We start from the raw sequence: 27,557 nt of genomic DNA on the forward strand, positions 1-27,557 counted from the left end.
AACTAAATCCAAAGGGAAACTTAAACCAACCTCTTTATTCAATTATTGAAGTAACCTAGAAAAAGTGAAGCATTACAAGGTAACTGGGTATTTCTGAACATGTATTGGTCTACACTGGGTAGGTCTATGAAGGCACTTGGAAGAACCAACAAGCATGAACAGATCAATTCTAGCATATTCTTCTAATATAAATACTAAAAGACATGCATTGAGGCAGTGGTGAGAACACAGAATCATCTTCTGGAAAATCTTCAATGCCTTTGCCACGTCACATCCCTGTTCTGCACCTTTTTTGGAGCACACACAGTCTCTGTCTTCAGGGCTGTAGGTTATTTAGACCCAGGGAGATACTGCATCCAAAGCTTCCCATAGGCACTTAATTTTTTGTTTGGATAAAAGGACCTGTTGGTCAGATTGTCAAAACCGTTAAAAATTAATCCATTCTTCTTCCATTAAAATAAAACATTTGATTAAAAAAAAAAAAAAAGCTACATTTTAAACCTTCTTGCATTAAGCAAGAGTTTGAGTAATGGCCTGAGATGCCCAGGACCATTTTTTTTTTTGGTAATATATCAATGTTTTCCACTTGGTAAAAAAATACAGTAGTAAAGTCTTGAGGTATAACCATAAAAAAAATACTTTTTGCAGGAAAGCAGGTTGCTTGGTTGGCCTTGGCTGAGGGCTTTTCCCTCCTTTCATGCAGTGACAGTTTTCTGGGTCTGAAGTTCTTCTGGGTGCAAAGATTGTTGATTCCTTGAAACTGGGAGTTACTATTTCCTTGCTGCAGGGGGAAGAGGGTAGTTTTAGTGTGTCAAGCAGCCATCAGAGAGTCACAAGGGGTTGGGTTTTGGGGTGGGTTTTACCTCCAGGGCAGTAGGGATAAACTGCTGTTATTCCATAGAGGTGGGATCGCTGCTCTGGAAGATACTCATCGGTGAAGGAGCCGGTGTCTTTATTTACAGCTATCACCCCATCCCTGGGGAAAAAAGGGGGAGAAGTGCTTTATTCATCTATAAATCTTGGTCCCCCCCTCCCCCATGTGCATTTAAGAACAGAGGCAGCTAAAAAGACTGGTCTGAACACCTGCAGGACAAGTGGAAAGAAATCTGCCCCATAAAAGCTCCCTCCAGCTCATTCAGTGCATTTCTCTCCGCTGATGCAGCCACAGAAAGAGCCTTCCAAGGAGAGATTATCTCCCTGAGAGTCTCCTCCAAGCGTGGCAAGCACTTAAGTGTTTGTTGTAATCTAAGATTTGATGGGAGTTTTGAGAGCTTCCAGCTGGAGTGGGAACAGAGGCGAGTTCCTGGTGCTGAGGCCTTTGGGTGTCGGGGCAGAGGGAACGGCTGAGGACAGAATCTCTGCTTTGCCCTAATCTAGATTTGGAGACTTGGGCCAAGTTTTAGTTTAAAAAAAAAAAACCAAACCACTATTTCTGTCCCTCCCGGAGAGCTGAGGCTGTGTCTAAACAACTCTGTGCTGGGATTTACAAGCGGGTGTTGCTGAACCCACGTTCAGCTTTCTAGAGAGCCACGACAGCTCTGGTGAGGCTCCAGGACTCGGGAGCAGGCTGGGGACAGCCTTTGTTTTCCCCCTCTGGCACAAAACCCCTCCAGGCTGCTCTCAGGGAATCATGGAGGCTGGCTCCCAGCTGTTGGAGGGAGCTCAGCATTCCCAGCCCCGCAGGGAGTGGCTTTTCCCCCCCTCACCGTCTCCAGTCCGTGTGGTAGAAGTGGTTGGCGTAGCTGATGATGCTGAAGGGGTAGTTGAGGTTGTTCTGGATGACACGCCGGCCTGTGCCATCAGGGAATGTGCATTCCAGGTGCTTTGTGCCTGTTCAAGCACAAGGTATTTATCATACCACAAAAAAACACCCCAGCAAATACGTTCTTTGTATTTCATACAATCATAGAATATGCTGAGTTGGAAGGGAGTCCCAAGGATCGTCAAGTTCAATTCCTGATCCTCCACAGGACACCCCCAAAATCTCACCATGTGCCTGAGAGCCTTGTCTAAACACTCCTTGGGCCCTGTCAGGCTTGGGGCCGTGACCACCGCCCTGGGGAGCCTGTTCAGTGCCCGACCACTCTATGGGTGAAAAACCTTTTCCTGATGTACTACATTTGGAAACAGCTTTTAAGCCTAAGGATGTAGAATCATAAAATCATTTAGGTTGTAAAAGCCCTCCCAAGATCATCAAGTCCAACTGTTCCCCCAGCACTGCCAAGGCCACCACTGCCCCATGTCCCCAAGTGCCACATCCACAGGGCTTCTAAACCCCTCCAGGGATGGGGGACTCCACCACTGCCCTGGCCAGCCTGTTCCAATGCCTGACCACCCTTTCCATGAAAAAATTTCTTCCAATATGCAACCCAACTCTACTCTGGCACAACAGGGGAGCTCACCTTACCTGCATCTGCCCAACACAGCAGCTTGGAGAAGGGGTCAAACGTCAGGCCATTGGGCAAACCGATGTCTGTGTGCACCAGGACCCTCCTGTTGGCTCCATTGACAGTGGAAGTTTCAATTTTGGGAGCTTCACGATTCCAGTCCGTCCAGTAAAGGTTTCTTGGGAAATAATGCACAAACAGGACACACAACAGTAAGGAGTGGTGGGAGATTATTCCTTCATTTGGTTCTTGTCAGGAGCAAGGCCTGGTTTTCCCCTTATCAGTGCCTGAAACATCTTTATTTGATTAGGAAAATATCCCTGAAAGCAAAGCAGAGCAATATCAAACATGTTTATGACCCAAACTGCAGCTCCCAGACGAGGGCGAGCCTTAGGAGTAGCACATTTTGTATCACAACAGCACCCTGGAGGCACAGCTTGTGTTTCCAAACGCCAGGAGTGTTTCAGAGCTTTCAAAAATAATGTCCATCCTGATACTGAAACAGCAGCTTCAGCCAAATCCTGAATTACCAAATAAAAGCGTGGCCGGGGAACAGAGCCAACCCCTCCTGCGGGGTGTGCGGCGCAGCAGAGCCGCTCCCAGGGTCAGGATGGGGCCTTGGCGCGGCCGCATCTGTTCGACCCTCGCACCTGGTGTCCAAATCCCTCGGGAATTGCCGCTGCTCACCCTCGGACGGGGTCCACGGCGATGGCGCGGGGGTTGACGAGCTCGGTGTCGAAGAGTACGCGCCGCTCGGAGCCGTCCAGCCGCGCCCTCTCGATCCTGTCCAGCCCGCTGTCGGTCCAGAACATGGCCCGGCGCAGGTGGTCCACGGCCAGGCCCTCGGGGCTGATGAGTCCTGCCGGGGGAAGGCCACGCTCAGCGGCTCAGGAACTGCTGCTCCAGGATCCCTCAGAGCCCCCCACGGCCCTCCTGACCCGACACCGGGGAATGGGAGCGTGGATGGAGGAGCCCGAAACAGGACAGTCCCGGAGCTGTGACCTGCTGATGTGGCTTTGGGGCAGGTGTCACTGGGACGGGGACACACCTGAGTTGATGATGGTCTCTGGCTCGGCCCCTGACTCCAGGCTCGCCCGGCTGATGGTCCGTCCGGCCACATCCGTCCAATAGATCATCTTCTCCCGGCAGTCATAGTCAATCCCCACCACGATGGAGCCCTGGCAAGGTTGGGAGAGGGACACGGGGTGAAATCCTGCCAGGAGGCTCACTGAGCATCCTTATCCCACCAGCTGGCAGTGGGAGCTGCCCAGTGCACACTGCAGGATGCAGCAATAGGCAATGACACTCAAATCCCATTTTTTCCAGCAAAAACCAACTCCGACGGGTCCCTACCGCACCCTCCCAGCGGAATCCTGCAGCAGAGGATTTTAGGCCAGCTGGTGCAGGCACACACCCAGAGCCAGATGGATTTGAACCCCTTGCCTCGAGGCAAGGCTGCTCCAAGAGCAAAGCCAGCCCCAGGAATGACCTTCAGGATGGGGAGAGGGAATACTTGGCAAAGTGTTTAATTCCCTGGGGTATAGGGAGGGTCGTGGTCCAGCTTTCAGTGTTCCTCCCCCTTGGTCTGGCCTGGCTGGAGATGCACATGGCCACATTCCAAGAGGAGTCCGAGGAAGGGAAAAGGCAAGGCTGCAGTAGAGCCGTGCAGCTGGAAGCCCAGGGCCATGACCTACTTTGGGGAGCTCTGGAAGCACCCAGGATCCTTCTCTTTGTGGGCAGTCCCAGGTCTGGGACCCGTCACTGACCTGCCCCTCTGCTGGGGAAGAGCAGAGGGAGAGGTGAGAACACTCCTTCATAGAATCCTGGAATGGTTTGGGTTGGAAGGGACTTTAAAGATCATCTTGTTGCACCCCCTGCCATGGGCAGGGACACCTTCCACTACACCAGGCTGCTCCAAGCCTCATCCAACCTGGCCTTGGACACTTCCAGGGACGGGGCAGCCACAGCTTCTCTGGGCAACCTGTGCCAGGGCTTCACCACCCTCACAGCCAGGAATTCCTTCCCAAAATCCCATCTAACCCTGCTCTGTCAGTGTGAAGCAATTTCCCTTGTCCAGTCACTCCAGGCCCTTGTCAAAAATGCCACCTCAGCACAAAGTCAGCACAGCCAATGTCCCCACAAAACAACATCAGCCTTCAAGAGGTGACCCCCCCCCCTAAACCATCACAGCTCAGACAAGTGGTCCAGGGAGGTGTGAAACACAGAGCGGCAGCACCAGCCTTTCCCAAACTCCCTCCGGTATTCCCACACCCCGCTCCCGTCCCCAGGGATACCGTACATGCAGGGAGAGCAGGGTCTTGGCCGCCTCCTTCTGCAGCCTCGTCCCGTTGAGCGGGAGGTATCCAATTTGCTGTCCCTGAGCGTAGAGCAGGAAGGTCCCCGCGGTCGGTGGGGACACGTCGGGCCGGGGCGAGGGCCGGACGGTGGGCGGCGCGACGCTGGGGAGACCTGGCACGGGAACAGCGGGAACAGGGAGGGAGAGAGGGCTCAGGGAGAGACGGCTCAGCTCCACACCCAGGAGCAGGAGCGAGCAGGAGGGAGCAGGGGCCACTTTGGGGCGCTCAGCTCTTACATGGCGGGGCGGTGCCGGGCTCCGAGCGTGTGCCCTGGATCTCCCTGCCGCTCTCGTCCACGCACCAGCAGTACCCGCTGTCCCCGTGGCACTGCAGCGGGGTGAAGTGTCCCTGGGGGTCGCACTGGGGCACGTACTGGTCGCCGCGGGGGCTGCCCCCGTAGTGCTCCAGCAGGCTCTGCCGCCAGCGCTCGCACATGCTGGGCGGCCGCTCCGTGGGCTCTGGAATAGGGGGGGAAAGGGCCACAGTCGCTCCCCACGTGCGAGCTCGGGGGGCTCAGGGCTTTGCCACAGCCCTGGGTCCCCCCTCTCCTTGCTGGGTGCCCCCTCCGCGCTGAGGATGCCCCCCCGGGCACTGACCTGGGCTCCCACAGCGAGGTGGGGTGGTGCCCGGTGCTGTCCGTGTGCCGGCGATCTCCTGCCCGGCAGCGTCCACGCACCAGCAGTGCCCGGTGCTGCCGTGGCACTGCAGGGGCCGGTACCGACCCTCCTCGTCGCACTGGGGCACGTGCCCGTCGCCCACGGGCGAGGGTCCCGGTGGCACCTCCCGCGGGTACATCCGTGCGTGCTCGCAGGGTGTCAGCTGCTGGATAGACTCTGCCGGCAACAAATTCCCCCAGCCCGGGCTCAGGGGCTGCCACGCAGCTCCCCTGGACCCACCTGGCACCTGGGTTTGGCCCCCCTTCACCCCAGGCTGTAGGTGCACCCCTTGGGCTGAGGTGGATGGGGCTGCCCCTCTCCAGCCCCCTCGACACCCCATAGCTGTCCCCTCCATCACAACTCGACACAGGAGGTGTCCCAGTGGCCAGTGCAGTGTAACCCCATGGGCCAGGGTGCCCTAAACACCCAGGAGCCCCCCGATGTGCCCAAGCACCCATTTGGCAGCGCCCTGCCCCCAGGCCATGGCAGTGAAGCCTCGAGCTGGGCAGTTGGGCAGAGGGTCACAGAATTATTAGGGCTGGAAGGGACCTCTGGAGATCATCCAGTCCAACCCCTCTGCCAGGGCAGGGTCACCTGGAGCAGGTGACACAGGTGGATGTGGAACATCTCCAGAGAGGGAGACTCCACGCCCTCCCTGGGCAGCCTGTTCCAGTGCTCTGCCACCCTCAGTGGAAAGTTATTCCTCGTGTTGAGGTGCTGGGTTTTAGATTGTGGCCATTTAGTTTGTGAGTCCCCTCTGCTGTGGCCTCCTTGTCCCCACACTGCTGGTGCCTGGGCCAAACTGGCATGCCACTGGGATGCCAAAGGATCCGACCCACGTCCCCTCTCCCCCCTGAGTGCAGTGGGGTGTCACTGACCTGGGCTCCCGCAGCGAGGCGGGGTGGTGCCCGGTGCTGTCCGTGTGCCAGCGATCTCCTGCCCGGCAGCATCCACGCACCAGCAGTGCCCGGTGCTGCCGTGGCACTGCAGGGGCCGGTACCGACCCTCCTCATCACACTGGGGCACGTGCCTGCCTCCCACGGGCGAGGGTCCCGGTGGCACCTCCCGTGGGTACATCTGCTCGTGCTGGCAGGGCGTCAGCCGCTGCGGGTTCCCTCCTGCCGCTGGAAAGCCAGAAAACAGGAGAGTGAGGCCAGGGAAGCTGCCCCGGGCAGAGAGGGCGTGGAGGTGAGTGGGCACCCTTACCATACGTGCACCGGAAGCCGTCGCCCTCATAGCCAGGCTGGCACCGGCAGGTGAAGGAGCCCGGCGTGTTGTAGCAGGTGGCGGCCGGGTGACACGGGTTTTCGGCACACTCATCCACGTCTGCGCACAGGGAAGAGGGGATCAGCCAGGACAGGGCGTCCCGGCAGCTGCGCGGTGTGGGAGCCCTGCGGTCCCTCCCTCACCCACGTACCGGAGCAGTGGATGCCGTCGCCGGTGTATCCCGGGAGGCACTCGCAGCTGGGGCGGCCGTCGCCGCGGGACAGGCACCGCGCGTGGCCCCCCGGCGCACAGGGGTGCCTCCCGTCCTCGCAGGGGTCACTCGCCGGGGCCAGCGCTGCGGGGACAGGTGAGGGAGTGATAGGGGCGTGTCTGTGGGGCATAAGAGTGGGGGAGACCCCAGACTGACCCCAAACTTACGCACACACGCCTGCCCGTCCCCCGCCGGCCGGTACCCGCCGCGGCACTCGCACCGGTGACTGCCCGGCACGTTCAGGCACACGGTGAAGGGGCCGCACCGGCTCAGGCCCTCGGCGCACTCATCCACATCTAGAGGAAGGGGGAGACAGCAGGCACCCGTTTTTGGAGTCTGGGTGCTCCTGGTCTTGGGGGGGAATGTCCTACCCCACACTGCCCATCCCACATCTGCCACATCCTCCATCCCCACAGTGCTCGTGGAGCGCTTCCCCCAGGAATCCCAGCACCCTGCCTCAGTTTCCCCTCATATCCTTGGTGAAGCCCCAGGAGATCACAAGTGCTGCAATGCCGTGGCACATCCCAGCAGCCCAAATGTCAGCGGCCACCACAGTGCCTGATGGGTGACAGGGTCCACCAGCCCCCCTCCAGCACCCACCCCAGCCCCGCTCACCTCGGCAGCCCCGTCCGTCTCTGCGGTACCCAGCCGGGCACTCACACGTGTACTCCATCCCTGCTCCAGGCTGGCAGCGTGCCGGTGCCTCACACCCGTGTGTGCCATCGTGGCACGGGTTCACCGCGGGATTCCCGGCACCATCTGTGGGCACAGAGGGATGTAACGGGGGAAGAAGAAGTCTGGGAGACACAGGGAGTGACCATTCCCACTTGTATCTGATGCAGGCATCACCGCAGCGCCCATGCAGGGAACTACGGCCACACCACCCACTGCCACCCTGGGTGCAACCCCACCGTGCCAGGAGTGCTGAGGCTCAAGCTGCTTGGAAAACAGAATCACAGAATCACAGAATAAGCTGAGCTGGAAGGGACCCACAAGGATCATCAAGTCCAACCCTCAGCCCTGCACAGGACCATCCCCAAGAGTCACACCATGTGCCCCAGAGGATCAAATGTTTCTTGAGCTCTGGCAGCCTTGGGGCTGTGCCCACTGCTCTGGGGAGCCTGTTCAGTGCCCAATCACCCTCAGGGGGAAGAACCTTTTCCTAATGTCCAACCTAACCCTCCCCTGACACAACTGCAGGCCATTCCCTCAGGTCCTGTCACTTTTCCCACAGAGCAGAGATCAGCGCCCGCCCCTCCTCTGCCCCTCACGAGGAAGTTGTACCTGCAATGAGACCCCCTCTCTTTTGGCTGTTTCTGGGCAAAGCGAGCGTGCTGCACTTCAGGAACGGGCAGGAGAACCCAGCATCCCTTGGCTGGGGGGGTGGCACCCTGGATTGGCACCCTGGGGGTGGGTGCTGGCGCTCACCTTGTGCTGAGCCAACACGGGCAGCCAGGGCGTAGCGCAGGACGTGCTCCTGGCCGTCGTAGAGGGCGAAGGCACGTGCCACGCTGAGCTGCTGCCGCGCGGGCAGGCGGGAGTGGGAGCACCCGGAGAAGGTGATGTTCTGCCGCAGGCGGTAGGACAAGGTCTGGTTGGCTGTTCCCGCGGTCACGACGTATTCCCGCTGGCCCGAGGACGTCACGGCTGCCGGATGGCAAGGAAAACCCCGTGGGATGTGGGAAAAACGGCTGCAGTGTCTCTGTGCCTCGGGTGGTTTTGGGGCACGCAGGGATGGTGTGCGAGAAACTGAGCCCAGGTGGGCACAGGTCTTACCTGAGCTGGAGTAGTAGTAGAGTTCCTTGTAGGGAGTGACGTGGACAGTGACGTTCTCCGGGAGAAACGGCACCTCTCCCTGGATGTGCGTCTTGAGGCTCAAGTAATTGTCCGGCCCCAGGCCCTCGGCTGTCTGAGTGACCTGAACCGTCTCCCCCCCAGGGTAGAAGGTCACCTCCAGGCTCTGGGTGAATTCAGCGCCTGGACAGGAAAAGGAAACAGGCACCATTTTAAGGATTTTAGGATTTTTAGGGGCTACAGCCCCAAGGCATCCCTCCCCCCCCTTCCAGCACATCCATGAGATGGTAGACCCACATGCTGGATACCCCTGTGTTGCTCTTCCTGCAGACAGCAGCACACATGAACATCCATTAGAGCTGTTCTGGGAAACCCACCCCAGAGATACCATTCCTCTTCCACACCACCATGCCGGGACCCCAAATGCAGCTCCAGTGCATGGGGGGCTGAGCTTCCTGATGCAGCCCAGCACCCCCAGCTCACTCCCCTCCTTCCCCCAGGCTTTAAAAGGCTCCAGGGGCTGGAGAAGATCGCTCTGCTCCTCCTGCCCATCCTGCACAGCAGAACCTGGGGAGGCTGGAGGAGCCTTGGAGCTGCCCTGAGCCCCTTATCACCCACCCCAGGTCACACATCGCTCCCCAGGAGCCACGTCCCTCGGAGAGATGGCGCATCCCAGATCCCAGCTCACCGGTGATGCTGAAGCCGTTCTCGGAGCCGGGCTCCTCCAGGGCGAAGAGCCAGGCAAAGAGCCCCCCGACGGGAAGGAGGGGCAGGAGGGCACGGGCAGCGGGCTGGGGCACCCCGCTGATGGCCGTGTAGGCTCTGCCGTCGCTGCCCACGATGTAGGCGTGCAGGTCCACGTCCTGGAAGCGCACGGACGCCCGTCCCACCGTCAGGCTCCCGCTCACCTTCCCGTTGAGGCGATGCACGGCCCCTGGGCAGGGAGACGGGCACCCCTGGCAGTGGCCACCCAGGCAGGGGCTGCCCGTCCCCACCACCCGCCCCGCGTACCTTCGGGCAGGCACTGCCGCCCGTTCCCGTAGAAGGTGGCCCGGCAGTGGCAGCAGAAGCCGGTGGCGTAGTCGGTGCAGAAGGCGTGTGGGGAGCAGCGCCCGTGGTGCTGGGCACAGGTCTCCCTGCTGGAGGCACTGTAGGTGAACACTGGGGGCAGGGGGAAAAGGGTTTGGGACATGGTGACAAAGCCACCCCTCACTGCGGGGTGGGCGCCTTGCCTTCTTGGCCCCCAAAACATTCCTGGGAAACAGGCCAGCTGGCAGCAGTTCCCAAGGAAGTCACCCGGGATGCAGAGAGGTGGTGGAGGGTTTGGAACCTGTTGCCCGATTTCAGGCGGATCTGACAGAGGGCAGGAGATCAAATTCCTGGGTATTTCTGGGAGACAGCCGGCTGGGGACGGGGCTTTGCTCCCCCAAGCACGTGCCACAGTGGCTCCACAGCTGGCTCGGTGGTGGGGAGGGCGGAAAGGTCAACCCTGTCCGTGTGCCAGGACCTGCCCCCTGAGAATCCCACCCCATGAGCTTCCACTGGCAAACCCAGCAGGCAGGGTTGTATGGCTCCAGCAGCCCCTTGGCAGCAGGATTTGGCTGGGGGGAGAGGAGCTGGAAGGGCAGCAGCTTTGCAGGAGCAACTCCAGCTCACGCTCGCTCCAGCCCTGGCTGCTTGGGAAGGGACAAACTTGCAGCAAGGGGCTTTTTTAGGGATCCACCCGTCACGAGCCATCCCTGTTCGGTCATTGTCCCCATTTGGTCACTGTCCCTGCTGGGTCATTGTCCCCGTTGGGTCATTGGAAGGGCTGTGGCCACTCACCATCGGGGTTGAAATGCACGTCCTCCTCCACGCCGACGCCGTGGTGCCCGGAGCTGTAGGAAGAGGGGTTGGCAGAGTAGCTCTGCCGGGTGTCACCGTCCCCGTCAGGGTACAGCCGGCGGCTCCACTCCTGGGCATCCCTCCTCTCAGGGACAAAGCCCAGGAGCACTGGGGTGCGGGATCCATGGCTGGGATGCTGTGCTGGCAGCTCCGTGGATGCATGGTCAGCATGGTTGTACAGTGTGCGGGTGTAGTCGGGATCAGGATGCACAGGGAGGCTCTGCGGCATTCCAGGACCAAGTGCCTCGCTGCCTCCCGGCTCCACGTGGTCCACGCTGCCCACACGGAAGACCCACACTCCAGGTACCCCCGTGTTGCTCTCCCTGCAGACAGCAGCACACGTGAACATCCACCAGAGCCGTGCTGGCAAACCCATCCCAAAGGTGCTCCTGCTCCACACCACCCCTCCGGCACCCCAAATGCAGCACTCCCGGTTCATTCCCCTCCTTCTTCCAGCCTTTAAAAGGCTCCAGGGCAGGGAGAAGGTGACCCTGCTCCCCCTGCCCACTCCACAGAGCCCCCCCCGGCACCACGCACCGTTCCAGGTTCCTCAGAGTCTGCTCGCTGCTGGCCAGGCTGTGGAACAGCCCGTCCCTCTTCGGGTCGTCGCCGTCCCCCCAGCTGAAGCCCACCCTGGCTGGCAGCTCCAGCTGGACGTTATAGGATTCCTTGGGCCGCGTCCCCAGGAACTGGAGGCCGCCATCGGGATAGAGGAAGATGGTGTAGGTGTCCTCGTCGCTGTAGGCTATGACTGTCTGGAAGGTGTTGAGCTGCCAAAGGGAGGGTGGGATAGATGGATGTCATGGAGGGGTAGGAAGACCCCAGTGGAGGACTGAGATGGGGATGGAGACTGAGGATGTGACTGGCAACTCCCCACACACCACAGCGCAGGGAAGCACCCCAAAAGAGCCCTCCATCAGAGAGCACATCTATGGAGACAGGATGGAAGAGCTGGGATTGTTCAGCCTGGAGAAGAGAAGGCTCTGGGGAGACCTCAGAGCCCCTTCCAGTGCCTAAAGGGGCTCCAAGAGAGCTGGAGAGGGACTGGGGACAAGGGACTGAAGGGATAGGACAAGAGGGAATGGATTCCCACTGCCAGAGGGAAGGATTAGATGGGATATTGGGGAGAAATTTTTCCCTGTGAGGGTGGTGATGCCCTGGCACAGGTTGCCCAGAGAAGCTGTGGCTGCCCCATCCCTGAAAATGTCCAAGGCCAGGTTGGATGAGGCTTGGAGCAACCTGGTCTAGTGGAAGGTGTCTCTGCCCATGGCAGGGGGTTGGAATGAGATGATCTTTAAGGTCTCTTCCAACCCAAACCATTCTATAATCACCCTGCAGAGACCTTCTGCTCATGCACAGCCAGAGCCCAAGTGCAACATCCTGGCAAGATGCTCAGCATCCTCAAAGGACCCCATGGCACAACCAGGTCACCCCCTCCCTGCAGGGGTGTCCCTTGGAGCTGTCACACAGGGAGGTGACAGCCCTGCACCATGCCCAGGAGCATCCCTGGCCATGTAACCCCTGCACTGGGCTGGTGCTGAAGCCTGGGAGCCCCTTACTGCTGTTTCCCTCCCCCTGACAGCAGCAGCCTCCCCCCGTCCCATCAGCGCCGGAGGAAAACCCGCACCCCCCGCTTCTCCCGGAGAACAATTTTAGCCTGGTTTCCTCCGGAAAAAACACGCCTGTGCTCCCGGCTTCCCCACACCCATACATCCCGCTATAGGCACGCTGGCCGCCTGCCCTGCCAGCCCTGCGAGCCTTGGGGCCGTGCCAGGGAGCGGGATCACGGCAACAACCCACGGATGGGGAGCCTGCGGAGCCAGCCCAGCCCTCCGGAGCCGCCGGAGAATCCACACACACGCACCGTGGTCACCCCAAACGCGGAGAAACCAACCCCACACGGCTCCTGCTGCCCCAATAAATAACCATGAGCGGGCAGCGGCAGCAGCCCTTCCCAGAGAGCCGCTGGAAGCAGCACACAGGGAACGGCGCCCGAGCGAAGGAAAAGTGATTAAACTCCCAGTTCCCCCCTCCCCGGAGCAGCGGGAGGGAGGAGTGGGGGCTGCCCCCGCGCCGTCCCCACAGTGCCAGTCCCGATTTTAGGGTCCCCGGGGCATTGCGAGGTTTCCCGGCAGCCCCGCGGGATATAAAGAGCCTTGTTGTGCACGTCGCACACTCGGGCATTCAGAGACCCCGAAAGGCGGCCAAAAAGCTGGGAAGGGGCGGGGATAACCCCCCACCAACAACAACACCCGGGGTTGGATTCCTCCCCCACGCAGCCAAATCACAGCAGCAGCTGCAGGGCTCGTTTCGCCGTGTGGTGGGTGGCGAGGGGGGACGCGATGGGTGACATCGATGTGCTGGCACGGTGGGATGGAGGGGAGGAGAGGGGGCGGGGGGAAGCCCCCGGCTGCTCCCGGCAAAGAGCTGCAAAGGGCAAATTCCAGCCCAAAAGGGCAAGTCTTGCTTCTGCAGAAGCGGGGTCAGCTCTTGTCCGGCTCTGCAGCCCGGGAAGGCGTCACTGCAGGGACCAGGAATGTGTCCCAAGGAGCTGGAGGGGACGGGGCGCTGCCACAGCGCTGCCAGACCCCCCATCTAGGCAGGATTCCCAAAGCAGGGGTCTGGGGACCCCCTACACCCCCACCTTAACCCAGGTTTCTGCTTTTGAGGCTCAAAAAGGATGACCCGCTACTTTTCAAAGCAGGGGCGGGGGGGGGGAAGGTTTCGGAGTCAATCCCGGTTCCAAGCAGCAGGAGGGCAGCGTTTCCATAAGTGCCACATTTGGTCAGAAAAAAAGTGGTGTCTGGGGAGGTTTTTAGCAGTTTTGGCTAAGGGGAAGCTCAGCAAAGCACAGGCACAAGCTGCACTTCAGCGACTCTTGAATGAAGCTTTCCCCGGAGCTGCTCGTTTCCAAACAAGACCAGTTTCATTTTAAAACCTGATCCAACTTCTCAGAGAGGGAAAAAAAAACCCCAACAATTGGGAAGAGAAAAGAAGAGGAGGCTGCGTTTTCGATGGCCGGGAGGTCACTGCGAGGCCCCTGATGGCATCTCTTCAGCTGCTTTCCCAAGTTTTAAATTAGAGGAAAAAATGTGCCTTGTTTCCTTCCAAACCTCGGTTTCTTCCCCTGCTTGGCTTCTCTCTCAGCAACCCGCTCCCGAAGGGCCCTGGAGCGGGGGAATGGATGGTAGGGATGGCTCCTGGTGGTCCATGGGGACCTGGTGGCTGCTTGATGGGCTTCGGGATCAGCCCACCCCACCACGGCTAGAGCCTGTCACCCATCACACAGCCCTGGTTATCCATCACCAGTTTTCTCTTGCAGCTCATCATATCCAGCTCGCTCCAAGGAGTCCATCCTGCTGGCAGAGTGTCACTGTCACCTCCTCAGCACATCATCAGCCCTGTGTGACACCTCATGTCCTGGTGTTTTCGGGGAAAGGCAGCGCTGTAGGTCCACCCACGCAGGAGCCTTATCAGCCCCATGGGTGGAGAGCACAGGTCACCTCCCCGACCTGGCAGACCACCTATGAGCTTGTTTTCCAGGCACAAAATCAACCCATCGTGGAAATTCTGAAGCCAGTTCCTCGCCAGCAGCATAATCAGCACGGGGGCAGAAGGAAGGACCAGCCCCGAGCCGCTGGCAAAGGTCAGGAGCACCGTGGAGCTGAGCCACGGCTTCTCCCAGCTGCCCCTGAGAATCCAGAGCCACCAGCACTGGAGAGCTTTGCCTGAAAAAAATCACTGAGTCCTGGAATGGTTTGGGTTGGAAGGGTTCATCTCATTCCACCCCCTGCCGTGGGCAGGGACACCTTCCACTAGCCCATGTTGCTTCAAGCCTTGTCCAACCTGGCCTGGAACACTTCTGGGGGCAGCCACAGCTTCTCTGGGCAACCTGTGCCAGGGCCTCACCACCCTCAAAGCCAAGAATTTCTTCCCAACATCTAATCCAACCAATTTGAAGCCATTCCCCCTCATCCTGTCACTCCAGGCCCTTGTACAAGCACCTCCAACCACAGAGCTGAAGGCAACCTCTAAACCTCTCCTGCCCACCGGCAAAGCCAAGAGCTCCTCCAGTGCCACAGCTCTGAGCAGAGAGAAAAAGCTTCCCTGGTGCTCACCCAAGGATGGATGGATGGACCCACCATCCAGAAAGAAGAGACTGAGCGTTTAGGGTGCTACACGAGGAAGACTCATCCTCCCATGACATGCAGGATGGGAATCCAAGCTCAGCCCATTGGCCTCACCTTTGTGGAGGGCTCAGTGTCCTGGGAGAGCTCCTGGTAAGCACCCACATCCTCCCAGGTGGCAACGAAGGCATTGGTGGGCACGAAGGAGCCGGCAGTGCGGGGGAACCCAGCCTGGATGTATCCCACAGCCTGGTCCAGCAGGTCCGGAGAGTCATCTTGCCGGTAGTAGATGTTCCCTCTGTCCCTGGAGGTGTCGAGGTCGGCCAGGAAGGGAGCGATGACAGGGAAGTCTGTGGGGAAATCGTCATCCACGTACTGGGTCTCCCTGGGGAAATCCTGGGTGGAGATGACCCCGTTGGTCCCCACCTGCAGGGAGAGCGGGGCAGGGTGCTCAGGAGCTGCAGAGGTGCCACCACCCCCGGTCCCCCCGCCCTGTCCCCCCCTCCTCGGGGGAGTGAGAGCCCTGTGGCCGCGTGGCCCCATCCGGCCACGGGGAGAAAACAAAGACCTCGGGCTTCTCCATCCCCCAGGGAGCTGCAGCTCAGGGGCCATCCCAGCTGCGGCCGCTGCTGGCAGGAACAGCTGCGAAGGAGAAAGCCCTCTTGTTCCTCCGCAGCCGGAGACACCGGGAAGGGGGCAAATGGATGGAGGAAAGGGGTGGATGAAGAAGAGACACGTGAGGTGGGACGGCAAAGAGGCACACGGAGGGGCAGGGTTGGGGGGGAGGAGGAAGGGGTGTAAAGGCTGGGGAGGAAGGGGTTGAGTGGGAAGCAGGATGGAAGGACGGAGGGGTGAAAAGCCAGAAGGAGGGAGGGACGGTGGGACAGAGGGATGGAGAGTGGGAAGATGGAGAGACACGGAGGGATGGAGGGAGAAAGGGAGAGAGTGTGGAGAGACGGTGAGGAGGGAAGACGGAGGGACAGGGGGAGATGATGGAGAGGAGGAAGGGGGGCTGGGAGGAAGAGCGGCCGGGGGGAAGGAGGGCAGGGGAGGGGAGAGGGGAGCGGGGAGCGGGGCCGGGGCCAGGCGGGACTCACGTAGAGGCGGCGGGCGGTGCGGCCGTAGAGGTGCAGGGCGCGGCGGAGCGGCACCGCGGGCGAGCTCTCGTCATCCCCGGGCCGGAGCCGGGCATCGCCGCGGGTCGGGCCGTGCGGGAGCAGCCCCGGGCGGGGCAGGGCTGCCCCCACCGCCAGCACGGCCGCCAGCACCGCCGCCACCGCCCGCATCCCGCCGCCGGCCCGCGGGACCCCCCGACGGCGCCGAGCGCACCCGACGGGGCGAACCGGAGCGCAGGGACGGAGCGGAGCGGAGCGGGACCGACCCGACGGGGCAGCCCCGGCCCGGCGGAGGGAACCGGAGCCGGCGGGGCGTGGCCCGGCAGGGGTGTGGCCAAGCCGCGGCCGAGCCGCCATTGGACCCCCTGGCCCCGGCCCCGACCAATCGGGTGTCATCCCAAAATCCGTCCCGGGTCGCAGTCCCCCCCCTCCCGCAACGCCCGCATCTCCCGTGCCGGTACCGGCAACCCGGGGGGACCCGGGTACCACGGCGGCGCTACCCCGAGGGGGCACCCCGGGAGGACAATCCCTGGGGGGTCTCCTCCTGGGGAAGGAAAGTGGGATCCCTTCTTCGTGCCCCGGCGCCCCCCGAAGCCCCGCACCCCCCGCCTCGCTGCAACGCCCCCGGGGCCGGGCCCGTATCCAGCCGGGTCGGGCCCAGGGCCGCGGCGTGGGCGGGAGGCACTGGCCGCTCCCCGCTCTCTCCCTCGGATCCCGCTCCCTGGAGCCGGGAAGAAACGTGACTCCTCATCCACAGGGGACACGCGGGGGAGGACAGGGACAGCCACCGGCCAAAATGTGTCGTACAGCTCCACTGGCAAGTTGTCAGCGAGAGGCCCCCCACGCACGCAAGGCCGGGCGCGGGGTCACCGCTGTTTATCCTTTCTCAATCCCATCATCCATCATCCCCGCCCGGAGAGGTCTGGAATGACCAACGGGTCCAGGAGGGGTTCCCTGCCTTTGGTTTGGGATGTTGGGGTGGGAGCACCCACAGCGGTGGAGGAAAGGACGAGCTCAAATCCCAGGCAGCTGGACTCAATGAATGCTCCTGGAAATCCGGGCTGGGAGCAGCCAAAAGCTCTGCTCCAGCTTCCTGGAGCGTTTCCCACTTCCCTGGCCTGGAGTATTGCATCTGTCCCGAGACATATACATGCCCGAGGAATGCCAGATAACAAGGAGAGAAGTGTCAAACCCCTGTGGGCTGTTGAGAGAAATAAATCAGGGACACATTCATGGCATTCCCGACAGGAATCCTCACATGGGAAGCAGCTGGACACCCTCCACCCCATCTATTGCAGCGACAGGGATTTATCACTGTGGCTCCTGTCCCCTCCATCCTGGGCAGGGTGCAATCCACTGCATCCTGGTCATCCTGGAAAGCAGCTCCCAGCCATGCCGGGGCCAAGCTGTTTGGAAGCCCGGCTGTCCCAGGGAATGTGACCGTGGGGGGTCACATCCGGAGAGGCTGCTGCCCTCTCGGCTGCAGGCAGCTGGCTGGCTCCAACCCTTGGAAGGAGTCGCTCTGCCTGGCCATGGAAAACCATTAGGGCTTCGAGTGGGGTCCAGGCCAGCTGGACACAATCCGCAGCCTTCCAGGAGTTCCCCGTGCCAAAAAGTGGCTTTTCTTTGAAGCTCAAACACCTCCCAGGGCTCTCCAGGGAAACTGGGAGCCGTGAGGGGCCGGCAGCCCCTCTGCCTGGTGAAACCCCAGATGGGATGTCCCTCCCATGGAGAATGGTGGCATTTGGTGGCACCTTGGAGGTGGCAACGGGCAGAGGGAGCAGGAAAGAGGGGAGGGAAAGGGAGGACAACCTTGTTGCTCCAAGGGATGTTTGGGGGCTGTTGAAAATACAAACCACGGGCCCTGAGGATCCTCTGCAAATGGGAAGGAAGAGCTGCCAGGCTTTCTGCAGTCTTGAGGATGCTAAAAAGTGCCTTTTCCCAACTTCCTGAGCCAAACTGGCACCAGTCAGTTAGAAAAGAGGCAGCTGGCAAGAGCTGGACTCATGCCTTGGCCTTTGGAGCAAAGTCCTGCTGGCATGGGCATCCCTGTGGCTGTGGGAGCAGCTGGAAGCCTCAGTGGGGATGGGGATGGAATCGGAGACGGTTTACAGGGATGAGGAAGAGGAAGGGGACAAGAATGAGGATGAGGATAAGGATGGGGATCATGACGTGGATGCTGTCAGGGATGATGATGGGAATGGGGATGGGGACTGGGATAGATAGGGATGGGGATGGGCATTGGGATGGGGATGAACATGAAGATGGGGACAACAGTGAAGGTGGATATAGGGACGGGGATGAAGATGGGGAAAGGGGCGAGGATGGGCTAGGGGATATGGATGGGCATGGGAATAGTTCTAGAAATGGAGGTGGGAATGAAGATATGGCTGGTTACAACGATGGGGATGAGGATGAGGATGAAGGTGGGGATGGAGACAAGGGTGAGGATGGGGATAGGGATATGGATGGGGACAGGGAGAGGCTGTGCTCACCCACACCATGTGCTGGGAAAGGAGGTGCTTGCAGAGACTGATCCCTGTAATCACTTCCATGTGCCCTGGCAGAGCCTTTGGCTGCAGGGTTCATCCCTTCCCATAGCTTGGGCATAAAAAAACAATCAACAGGCATTTACTGGGCAGCATTTTGGGCAGAAACAGATGTGCTGAATTTGGAGGAGATGGAGGATGTTCTGTGGGATGGGGCTGGGGATGGATCTGGCCTGACCTAGAAGCACACACACACACCCCACCCCGGACACTCCCAACTCTCTCTGCTAAAATGGGAAAACCAGGACAAACCACTCCTCATGCTCCTGCCAGATGTGACTGCCGAGGGGGGCCGGCACCTCCCTGCCCTGCTGAAGGTTCTTCCTCGCCCTGGACTCCCAGCGAGGAGGAGGAAGGGCAGAGGAATCCCTGGTGAAGAGGCTGTTTCAGGCAGGAAATCCCGGCAGCCTCTTCCCCAAGCCTGGCAGCCCTGGGATCGCTGAGCTGCGGCCGGCAGGGATGAGGGAAGCAGCAGGAAACGCGGATCTCTCCTAGGGCAGTCGGGAAAGGAAGCGTGATTCCCGGTGACGGGAGCGGGGCTGGGGAGTGCAGCAGAAAGCAAAGGCTCACAGGGTGCGCCGGGGCCGTTCGGTGTTTCGGGATGTTTGGGGAGGAGCAGGGGTGGGATGAGAGCAGGGCTCCCTCGGCAGTGTCCTGTTGCCAGCTGGGTTAGTGGGTCACAGTAATAATGCCCTTGGAGCGTTTCTCCTCTTGGATACTGGAAACCAGTCCTGCTCAAGGTCAGGCTATTTGGCAGGAAGAGCCACAAACCAGTGGCTTGAACATCCTCCTGGTCCTGGCAGGAAAGGGCTCTCACAGAGAGGGGGTTGTGCACCCCTGAGCTCCCTGGATCAGCACACACAAGTGTTTTGGCTTCATGGCCTAAGAAAGAGAGATGTCTATGGGATTCCCCCTTGTGGAATCAGGGATTTGTTTAGGTTGGAAAAGCTCTCTAGGATCACGAAGTCCAACCATTCCCCCAGCACTGCCAAGGTTACCACTGACCCATGTCCCCAAGTGCCACATCCACCCAGCTTTTAAATCCCTTCAGGGACGGAAACTCCTCCACTGCCCTGGGCAGCCTGTGCCAGGGCTGGACAACCTTTTCCAGGAAGAAATTTTCCCTAATATCCAATCTAAATCTCCTCTGGCACAACTTGAGGCTGTTTCCTCTTGTGCATCACTTGTTACTGGGGAGAAGATCCCGACTCCCACCTGGCTACAGCCTCCTGTCAGGGAATTGTAGAAAAAAATCCCTCCATCCTTAATAACTGGAATCTGTTGGATAAATTCAGCCAAATCTGACAGCAGCATCTCTGAGAATCTATAGAACCAGACAAAAAGAAGGAGAGACCCCCATTAAGTGCCCCCTTGACCCAGAAGCTGGGCACAGCCTTCGATTTGAGCTCAACCCTTACGAGCCATCTGAGGATCCACAATTGGTGCCCAGCTTTCCAACAGAAGGAAAAACCCCTGCATTGTGTCAAGGACAAAGGGGGAATCACTGGGTGGCCGTGCCCCTCCTGTGGGGTGGCTCTGCTTCCCTGTGGCCATGTCGAGGGATCTCTCCTGCTGGCTCCATCCCCGGCTCCTGGCTGGGCTCAGTGCCTTCCCTGCGGCTGTTCCCTTTCCTGGGAGCATCCCGCCGGGTGCTGACAGCAGGGAAGCTGTGGCAGCAGGGCAGATTCCCACCCAGCTCTCGACATGTCCATTTTTGGGAACGGTTCTCATTAACTTTGGTCTCGATTCCTTGACTCAGCTTCGCCTCATGACTCACCACCTTCTCCCTCCAGCCCACTGCAGGGACACCCTTCCTGGTGGTCCAGGGATGGACCAGGAGGCACATCAGGACTCGCTGAGGTGCATCCTCAGGGATATCCACCCCTGCTGCAGGTGATTTCCACACACAGGCTCCATCCCATACTCTCCAGCTGCCACCCAGCACAGATTTCCTGCTCAGGGTATCAGAGGGGTTCTGGGAGAGAGGTTGTACTTATGGAGAACTGGGAAGATGGAGTGTGGACCACATGTGGGTCCATAATATGGAAAACTAGGTTTTTATAGAAAGAGGAGGGTTTCTTGGCCCTGAGCACTTTGGACAGAGAAGAAATGTGGGAAAGTGGTTCACTGCATGGAGAGAAGGAAGACCAGGCTGGATTGGGCTTGGAGCAACCTGTTCTAGTGGAAAGTGTCCCTGCCCAAGGCAGAGGTTTGGAATGAGATGAGCTTTAAGGTCCCTTCCAACCCAAACAATTCTAGGATTCTATGAATTAAAGCTGCTGAGTCCTCCCAGCTGGAAAGTGGAGCTCAGATCTCCCAGCACCCTGGGGAGCTGAAGACTCACGGGATGGAAACACCTCTCCCACATGGAAAAGCTTCCTGAGACATCTGAGCCGCAGCCCAAAGGATTGCTCCAGGTTTCAGAATGTATTTTAAGGTAAAGAAAAGAGGATTTATTTTTTTTTTTAATCTCTGGAGCTCTCCTTCCTTCCTTCCCCTCTCTAAATATTGCTGCAAACTGTTTTTGCTACGGCAGCTGCCGGATGAGCCGGCGGATCCCTGGGAGCCCCCCGCGCTGCCGGTGTTCCAGGAGCTCGGCACACAGCTCACAAATGTGCCTGACACTGATTGATTCCTGCTCCCTGTTTCCCCCAAGATTAGCCACAAGCTCCATATTTGGTCCAGGCTCCAGCAAATTCCCTGGCAGAGGGGATTTCATCTGCCAGGCAGAGCAGCCCAGAGGGGTTTGTGCTGGGGCTGGGAGCGTCCGTCGGGAGGGGATGGATTCATGGCAAAGATAACATCAGCCCAGGTCCAGTGTTTCCAGGAGTCCTGTGTTTTTCCCTGCAGCACAAAGCACAGCAGACACAGATTGCCTAGCCCCATCACTCTTGATAGCATAGAAACACAGAATTCCCTGAGCTGGAAGGGACCCACAAGGATCATTGATCCAACTCCTGGACACCCCAACCCCACCCTGTCCCTGAGAGCCTTGTCCAAACACTCCCTGAGCTCCGAGAGCCTTGGGGCTGTGACCACTTCCATGGAGAGCCTGTTCCAGTGCCTGACCACCCTCTGGGGGAAGAACCTTTTCCTAATATCCAACCTAAACCTCCCCTAACACAAGTCTGATCCTGACAAACCCTGGGCAGAGCTGCTGCTGCTTTGAGGCTCTTCCCTAGATGTTTATGCTCTGAATTAAGAGTTTGCTGCAGAATGAGGGTTTATTTGCTGTATGGATTAGCTACCCCTGAAATCTGACCAACTTCTCCCCATCTGGGAGTGGGCAGGGAGAAATAGAATCCCAGAATCCCAGAATACTTTGGGTTGGAAGGGACCTTAAAGCTCACCTCATTCCATCCACTTGCAACAGGCAAGGACACCTTCCACTAGACCAGCTCCTAGGGGAGCTGGGACCCCGTGGCTTGCCCTGGGAGCACCATCAGAGATGGGGTCCAGCCCTTCCCGTGGCTCTAACAAATCCCAGGCTCTCCCCAAAACCTCTTTCCAGCTCATCTCTCCTCGCCTGACCTCCCTGGGCCTCCAGCCCTGACCCCTGCAGCCCCTGAATGCTCCGGGGTGACTAATCCCAGCAATTAGCCTCGTTGCCTGCTTTATCTGCTTCCTGCCTTTGTCTCCCACTGACAGCCTCTCCGAGCAAACATGCTTTTAGCCACATTTTCCGGGCTCTGGCTCTCCTGCCAGCCTTTGTCCCGCAGAGCTTCTCCGGGCTGGGTGAAGAGGTTATTCTCCCTCGACACGTGCCCCTTCCATCTGCTGTGACCAAAATCCAGCCTCCAGCAGTGCCGAGGTCACCCGGCCCCGGCAGAGGACGGAGCAGCTCCCACTGGAGGCGGGAGGATTTGTTCTTTAAATTGAAGACGGATGCAGCCCCGGCGGCGTTCCAGGCTGAAAGGGATTTTAGGGCTGAGCGATCCGGCTAAACAGGGACAGAGGGCTTGGGGTAGCTGAAAATTCAATGGGAAGCAGCAAAACACATGGGCAGCACATTTGGGAGCGGCCTTCTCTGCCCAGGCCACTCCTTGGGACGGGCTGCGTATCCACAGGGGAGCTCTGCAGACCCACGGAGATTCAGAGGGTTGTAAGTCCTCACACATGTGGGCTTCACCAGCCTAAAGCAGTGAGCCAGCCTGCTTGCATTTAATGATTGTTGTTTTTCCTGCTATTTTGTTTTATTTTTTAGTTCGGGATCCTTCTCCCCCTAAACTGAGCTTCAAATTCTCCTGGGATGTTTCCCCCCGCAGGGAGGAAGGAAGAAGGAAGGAAAGAAGGCAGGAAGGATCATAGAATCCTAGAAGGGTTTGGATTGGAAGGGACCTTAAAGCTCATCCAGTTCCACCCCCTGCCATGGGCAGGGATACCTTCCACTAGCCCAGGTTTTTAAAAGCCTCATCCAGTCTGGCCTTGGACACTTCCAGGGATCCAGGGGCAGTCACAGCTTCTCTGGGAAACCTGTGCCAGGGCATCACCACCCTCACAGACAACAATTCCTTCCCAATATCCCATCTAACCCTGCCCTCTGGCAGTGGGAAACCATTCCCTGTGTCCTGTCCCTCCAAGCCCTTGTCCCCAGTCCCTCTCCAGCTCTCCTGGAGCCCCTTTAGGCCCTGCAAGGGGCTCTCAGCTCTCCCTGGAGCCTTCTCTTCTCCAGGTAAACCCCCCAGCTCTCCCAGCCTGTCTCCAGAGCAGAGGGGCTCCAGCCCTTGGAGCATCTCCGTGGCCTCCGAGCAGCTCAACGTCCTTGTGCTGCTGTTCCCCAGGGCTGGAGGCAGCTCTGCAGGTGGGGTCTCCCAAGAGCAGAGAAGGAATAAAGAGAGAAAGAAGACGGAAAAAAGGAGAGGAGGGAAGCCAAGGAGCTGCGGCTGCGGGATAAGTCGGGCAGCGCTCGGCAGCGCTGCCGGGCGGGGAAGGATGGGATGAGGCGAGGAAGGATGGGATGGGGCGGGGATGGGGCGGGGAGCGGGACCGGGTCCCGCGTCCCGGCGATTCCAGCGATCCCGGCTGCCCGCTGCCGCCGCCTGCCGCCCGCGCGGGGCTGTGCACCGGGACACGCTCCCAGGACCGGGACACGCTCCCACGGAGCAGCGGGACCCCTCGCTGTGCCCCCGCATCCCCCGGTGGTCCCTGCTCACACCCACGGGTGGCACAGCCCGGCACCCACAGGTGACGATCAGAGACAGCCCAGACACGCACACACCTGAACACTCACACACGCACAGGTGCCTCCTTTCCCTTCCCATTCCTTTCCTCTTTCCTTTTCCCTTTCCTTTTCTCTTTCCTTTCCTTTTCTCTTTCCTTTCATTTTCTCTTTCCTTTCCTCTCCTCTTTCCTTTCCTTTTCCTCTTTCCTTTCCTCTTTCCTCTCCTCTTCCCTTTTCCTCTTTCCTTTCCTCTCCTCTTCCCTTTTCCTCTTTCCTTTTCTCTTTCCTTTTCTCTTTCCTTTCCTTTTCCCTTTCCTCTTTCCTCTTCTCTTCCCTTTCCTTTTCCCTTTCCTCTTTCCTCTTCTCTTCCCTTTCCTTTTCCCTTTCCTTTTCCCTTTCCTCTTTCCTCTTCTCTTTCCTTTCCTTTTCCCTTTCCTTTTCTCTTTCCTTTCCCCTTTCCTCTTTCCTTTTCCCTTTTCTTTTCTCTTTCCTCTTTCCTTTTCTCTTTCCTTTCCTTTTCCTTTCCTCTTTCTTTTCTCCTTTCCTTTCCCTTCCCCTTCCCTAAATTTCCTTTTCTTTCCGTTCCTGAAACTTCCTTTCCTTTCCTGAAATTTCCTTTCCTTCTTTTCCTTCCTTCTCCCCCTTCAACCCACGCTTCCTCCCCATCCCAGGGGTGATCCCCTCCTGCTCTCCCTCCCGCTGCCCTGATCCCAAGCCCTCTCCCCTCACTCCCTGCACCCACCGGCCCCCTCCCTGCTCCCACCCGTGCCCGGATCCCGCCGCGGGGCCGCGCGTGGTGCACCCGCCCCGTGACTCTCCCTTGGTTGCGCTGGAAACGCCACCGAGCCCAAAACACTTTCCTTGCCCGTTCCGGTCATCCCACAGCTGGGACAAACCCTGCTCCGGGCAGGGCTTGTGCAACTGGGAAGCGTTGCTCCATAGCTCCCCTCCTGCCCAACGCCTTCCCACCTCGGGGCTGCTTTCTTTCCCGTTGTTTTCCTCCCCCTGGCAGGATGCAGCCCCCTGAAACGCAGCGGGAGGAGGTGGCTGCAGCCCCTGGACCCTCCATGGGATGAGCCTGCAGCTCTCAGCAGAATTCCCAGCTTCCCAGGGCTCTTTTCTCCTCTGGGACGAGCCCGCTGCAATAGCACAGCTGGAAACAATCGGCAGGATTTCACCCGGTGACTCAGAGCGGGTCTGTTGTCTTCCCAAATCCGAGGGACCGAGCAGCCCCCCAAAACTCCCCTCTCCTGGGGACACTGTCACAGTCGAGATGGGGGGACGCGGAGGCCAGACCCGCCTCTATCTGTCAATTTAAATCAGGATGTTCGGGTGTGTTTAAGATGCCAGGTGCATCTTCCCAGCAAAGAAATCCCGCAATTCTCCGAGGAAAAACGCCGGGGTATCACCACCGGGAGGGTTCCCCGTCCCTGTGTTCCGATCCCAGGACACGGGACCCTGGGTGCCTCCCCAGCCTGTCAGTGCATCATTTGGACAACGGGAACACCCACCCGCCCACGGCAGGGAGCTGTGAATCCCCAAATCCCGCCGCCTGGAAAGAGTGAAAGGCTTAAAGCCCGGTGGGTGTTTAGTCTGGGGAAACCGGAGCTGGGGAAGACGAGGGAAAGGACAGTGGGGAGGGGAAGGCGATGCTCTGGTTCCCGGGAAGGGGAGAAAGGCTGGGATGAGTGAGGAAGCACCAGCCGGTGTTAATCCAGCGCTCCCGGGGAGGGGAGAGCTCGGCTCTTCTCCGCAGGACTATCCCAGCCTTGTTTGCTCCGCGTGCGAATATCCAGGACGAGCTGCCAAAGCCGCCGTTCCCGGCCAGCCGCATCCCTCCATCCGGCTCCCGCCGCTGCCAAAACCCTCCGCGTCTAACGAGCTCTAAATTAGGTTATTCAGACACTGCCACAAACACTTCCAAAGGGAGCGCTGAGCTGGAGGAAGGCGAGAAAATCCCAGCGCGGCCGCCCCGGGCTGTGCCGCTGACAAAGAGCAGGCGGACACGGCTTCTCCGGGCGGCAGCGGCTCTTTGGGAATAGCCTGGCTTGGCAATAACAGGGAAAAGCGGTGGAATAGGCACCCACTCTCCACCCCTCAGCGCTGGCTGGCGAGGAGAAGTCGTAGGGAGCCAGCAAGAGTTTTGGGGAAAAAAAAAAAACCACACCCAACTAAAATTCCTTGTGGGTTCTTCAAGTTTTTCCAACTCCTCGTTTGTTTCTGGGTTTTGTGGCTGCTCTTTCTTCCGCTTTGGGTTGTTTTTATTCTGGAATGTGACCGGCGAGAAGGGGGTCACGTCGGAAGCGTGACGAACGGGAGGGATTCGTCATACGAGGTGATGAGACTTTCTCAAAATCGTTTTCCCCTCCCCAAATAGCTGCAGTTTATGCAAATGAACCTAAAGAAAAGGGGACGCTGTGCATCTGGCTGCCCACGCTGGGTTCTCTCCCCGGGGAGGTGGAGGAGGGAGATGTCTGCGGTTACACCCCTGGCTGAACACCTATCCCGGCTCCGAGAGGGATCCATCCCTCACCACGGAGGAGGATGGTCGCTGTGGTCAGCTGTGCTCAGCGTCAGACCCTGCAGCAGCTGGGGAAGGAACTGGGATCAGGTGAAAGCCTGCCCCTACCAGGCTGCTCTGACAGCCCCAGCCACATCTGCCCTGCGTGGCTGTCTCTTGTGCCTGTACCCAGATAGTCCCAAAAACCTTTCTCCATGCCAGGCTTTCCCCATCGAGCAGTGCAAGGACAGGAGCAGCAACGTCACCTGGTCCTTTGGAGTTTCCAGCCACAGATGGTGCAACAAGGGGCAACACCCACTTCCAAAAGGAACTATTTTTGTCACAGTTCTTCCTCCTCCTCTCGTCAAGCAACACATTTCTGCTGAATTTGGCCTTCTGGTGGCTGTCAAGGAACTTCCCAGTGGTGGTGGAGACACCCAGCACTTGGGTCTCTTCTCCATCAAAAGAGATGCAGGAGTGTGAAGTGTCAGTGCTCAGCTGGTAGCACATCCCTGGGATCACCACAGAATCCCAGAACGGTTTGGGATGGGAGGGACCTTAAAGCCCATCTCATTCTACACCCCTGCCATGGCCAGGGACACCTCCCACTATCCCAGGTTGCTCCAAGCCCCATCCAACCTGACCCTGAACACTTCCAGGGATGGGGCAGCCACAGCTTCTCTAGGCAACCTGTGCCAATGAATCCTCCCTGGCACTTGGAGCACTGCAGCAGGGCTGGCACTAATTACTCCAGGGATCAGGACAGGCATTGTCCTCCTGGTAAATCAGCTCTCCAGAGGTGTGCTTCCCAATCTTCACCCTGGGGAAAACCTGAGGGATCCCACCACATCTTCCCCCTGCTCCCCACTTCTGGGATCACCACAGGGAGCTGACAGCAGTTGGTGGGTGCTGCTCCAGGACCCGGGATGCTGGGTCAGCTAAAGAAGGCAGAGGGTGTGTTTTCCAGGCATCGTTTTTGGAGGATATCACTCGGATTCCTTCCCAGGGCTGGCTGAATTTCCTCTCCCCCGGGCCCCAGGCAGGAAGCAGCTCCTGGGTTCACATTCAGCCCTAGTGAGGGCAGCACTTCAACACCAACCGTCATCCAGAGCTGAGCTGCAACGAGTTTTACCTTCCAGAACTGGGACTTCCACTGGCACAGCCACAAACAGATCCTGCCCTCTCTTCCAGAGAAGTCACGAGGTCCCTTCACACAGTGTAAGAACTGCAGCCCATCACTAAAACATGCCATGCCGATGTCTAGCCCCTTAGACTTCCTTTCCCACCCCTCCTGTCATCTTGATACTTCCCTGTGCTTCGTGTACACTCATCCAGCGTAGCAGAGGGGTCTGAAAGCAGACAGACAGGGTTTCATGCTTATTCATCATCACATGCATCCTGCAAGGTGGTGTGCATGTTGTGCAGTGGAGTTTCTGTGGTTAGAAAGGCCTCTGCTTTTCCTGGAAGAAGCTCTGGGGGCTTTTCCTGCAGTTTGCTGGTGGGACAGAGGAGCACTGATGTGGGCTGGGGTAACAGGGGGTTCAGCAGAG

General features: G+C 58.9%; 1 protein-coding gene across 1 annotated transcript; it reads right to left on the reverse strand.

Annotated features, from left to right (window-relative positions):
* Nucleotides 1-15: 15 nt before the first annotated feature.
* Nucleotides 16-16,025, reverse strand: NID2 (nidogen 2). Its single transcript, XM_027744447.2, has 22 exons — nucleotides 15,780-16,025; nucleotides 14,800-15,108; nucleotides 11,093-11,325; nucleotides 10,496-10,878; nucleotides 9,683-9,832; nucleotides 9,360-9,605; nucleotides 8,654-8,854; nucleotides 8,306-8,524; nucleotides 7,493-7,636; nucleotides 7,045-7,173; nucleotides 6,818-6,961; nucleotides 6,607-6,726; nucleotides 6,279-6,524; nucleotides 5,341-5,577; nucleotides 4,981-5,202; nucleotides 4,687-4,856; nucleotides 3,436-3,565; nucleotides 3,075-3,246; nucleotides 2,408-2,565; nucleotides 1,707-1,830; nucleotides 864-976; nucleotides 16-781 (listed from the first exon to the last, which is right to left on the reverse strand). Exons 1-22 carry the CDS (start codon nucleotides 15,966-15,968, stop codon nucleotides 771-773), a joined length of 4,050 nt encoding a protein of 1,349 aa, XP_027600248.2. The 5' UTR covers nucleotides 15,969-16,025; the 3' UTR covers nucleotides 16-770.
* Between the last annotated feature and the right edge of the window lie 11,532 nt (nucleotides 16,026-27,557).

This window comes from Pipra filicauda, unplaced genomic scaffold (assembly GCF_003945595.2).
Source record: "Pipra filicauda isolate LSUMZ 115617 unplaced genomic scaffold, ASM394559v2 scaffold508_size1329835_pilon, whole genome shotgun sequence".
In the NCBI taxonomy this organism is placed as follows: Eukaryota; Metazoa; Chordata; class Aves; order Passeriformes; family Pipridae; genus Pipra; species Pipra filicauda.

Excerpts from the sequence above, each read along its gene's own strand:
- NID2 (XM_027744447.2), bottom strand. The coding sequence starts at position 15,968 with ATGCGGGCGGTGGCGGCGGTGCTGGCGGCCGTGCTGGCGGTGGGGGCA. Across the intron at positions 7,637-8,305 it reads CCGTGTTGGCTCAGCACAAG|ATGGTGCCGGGAATCCCGCG; the intron begins GTGAGCGCCAGC and ends CTGTGCCCACAG. Across the intron at positions 6,962-7,044 it reads GGACGGGCAGGCGTGTGTGC|CGCTGGCCCCGGCGAGTGAC; the intron begins GTAAGTTTGGGG and ends CTGTCCCCGCAG.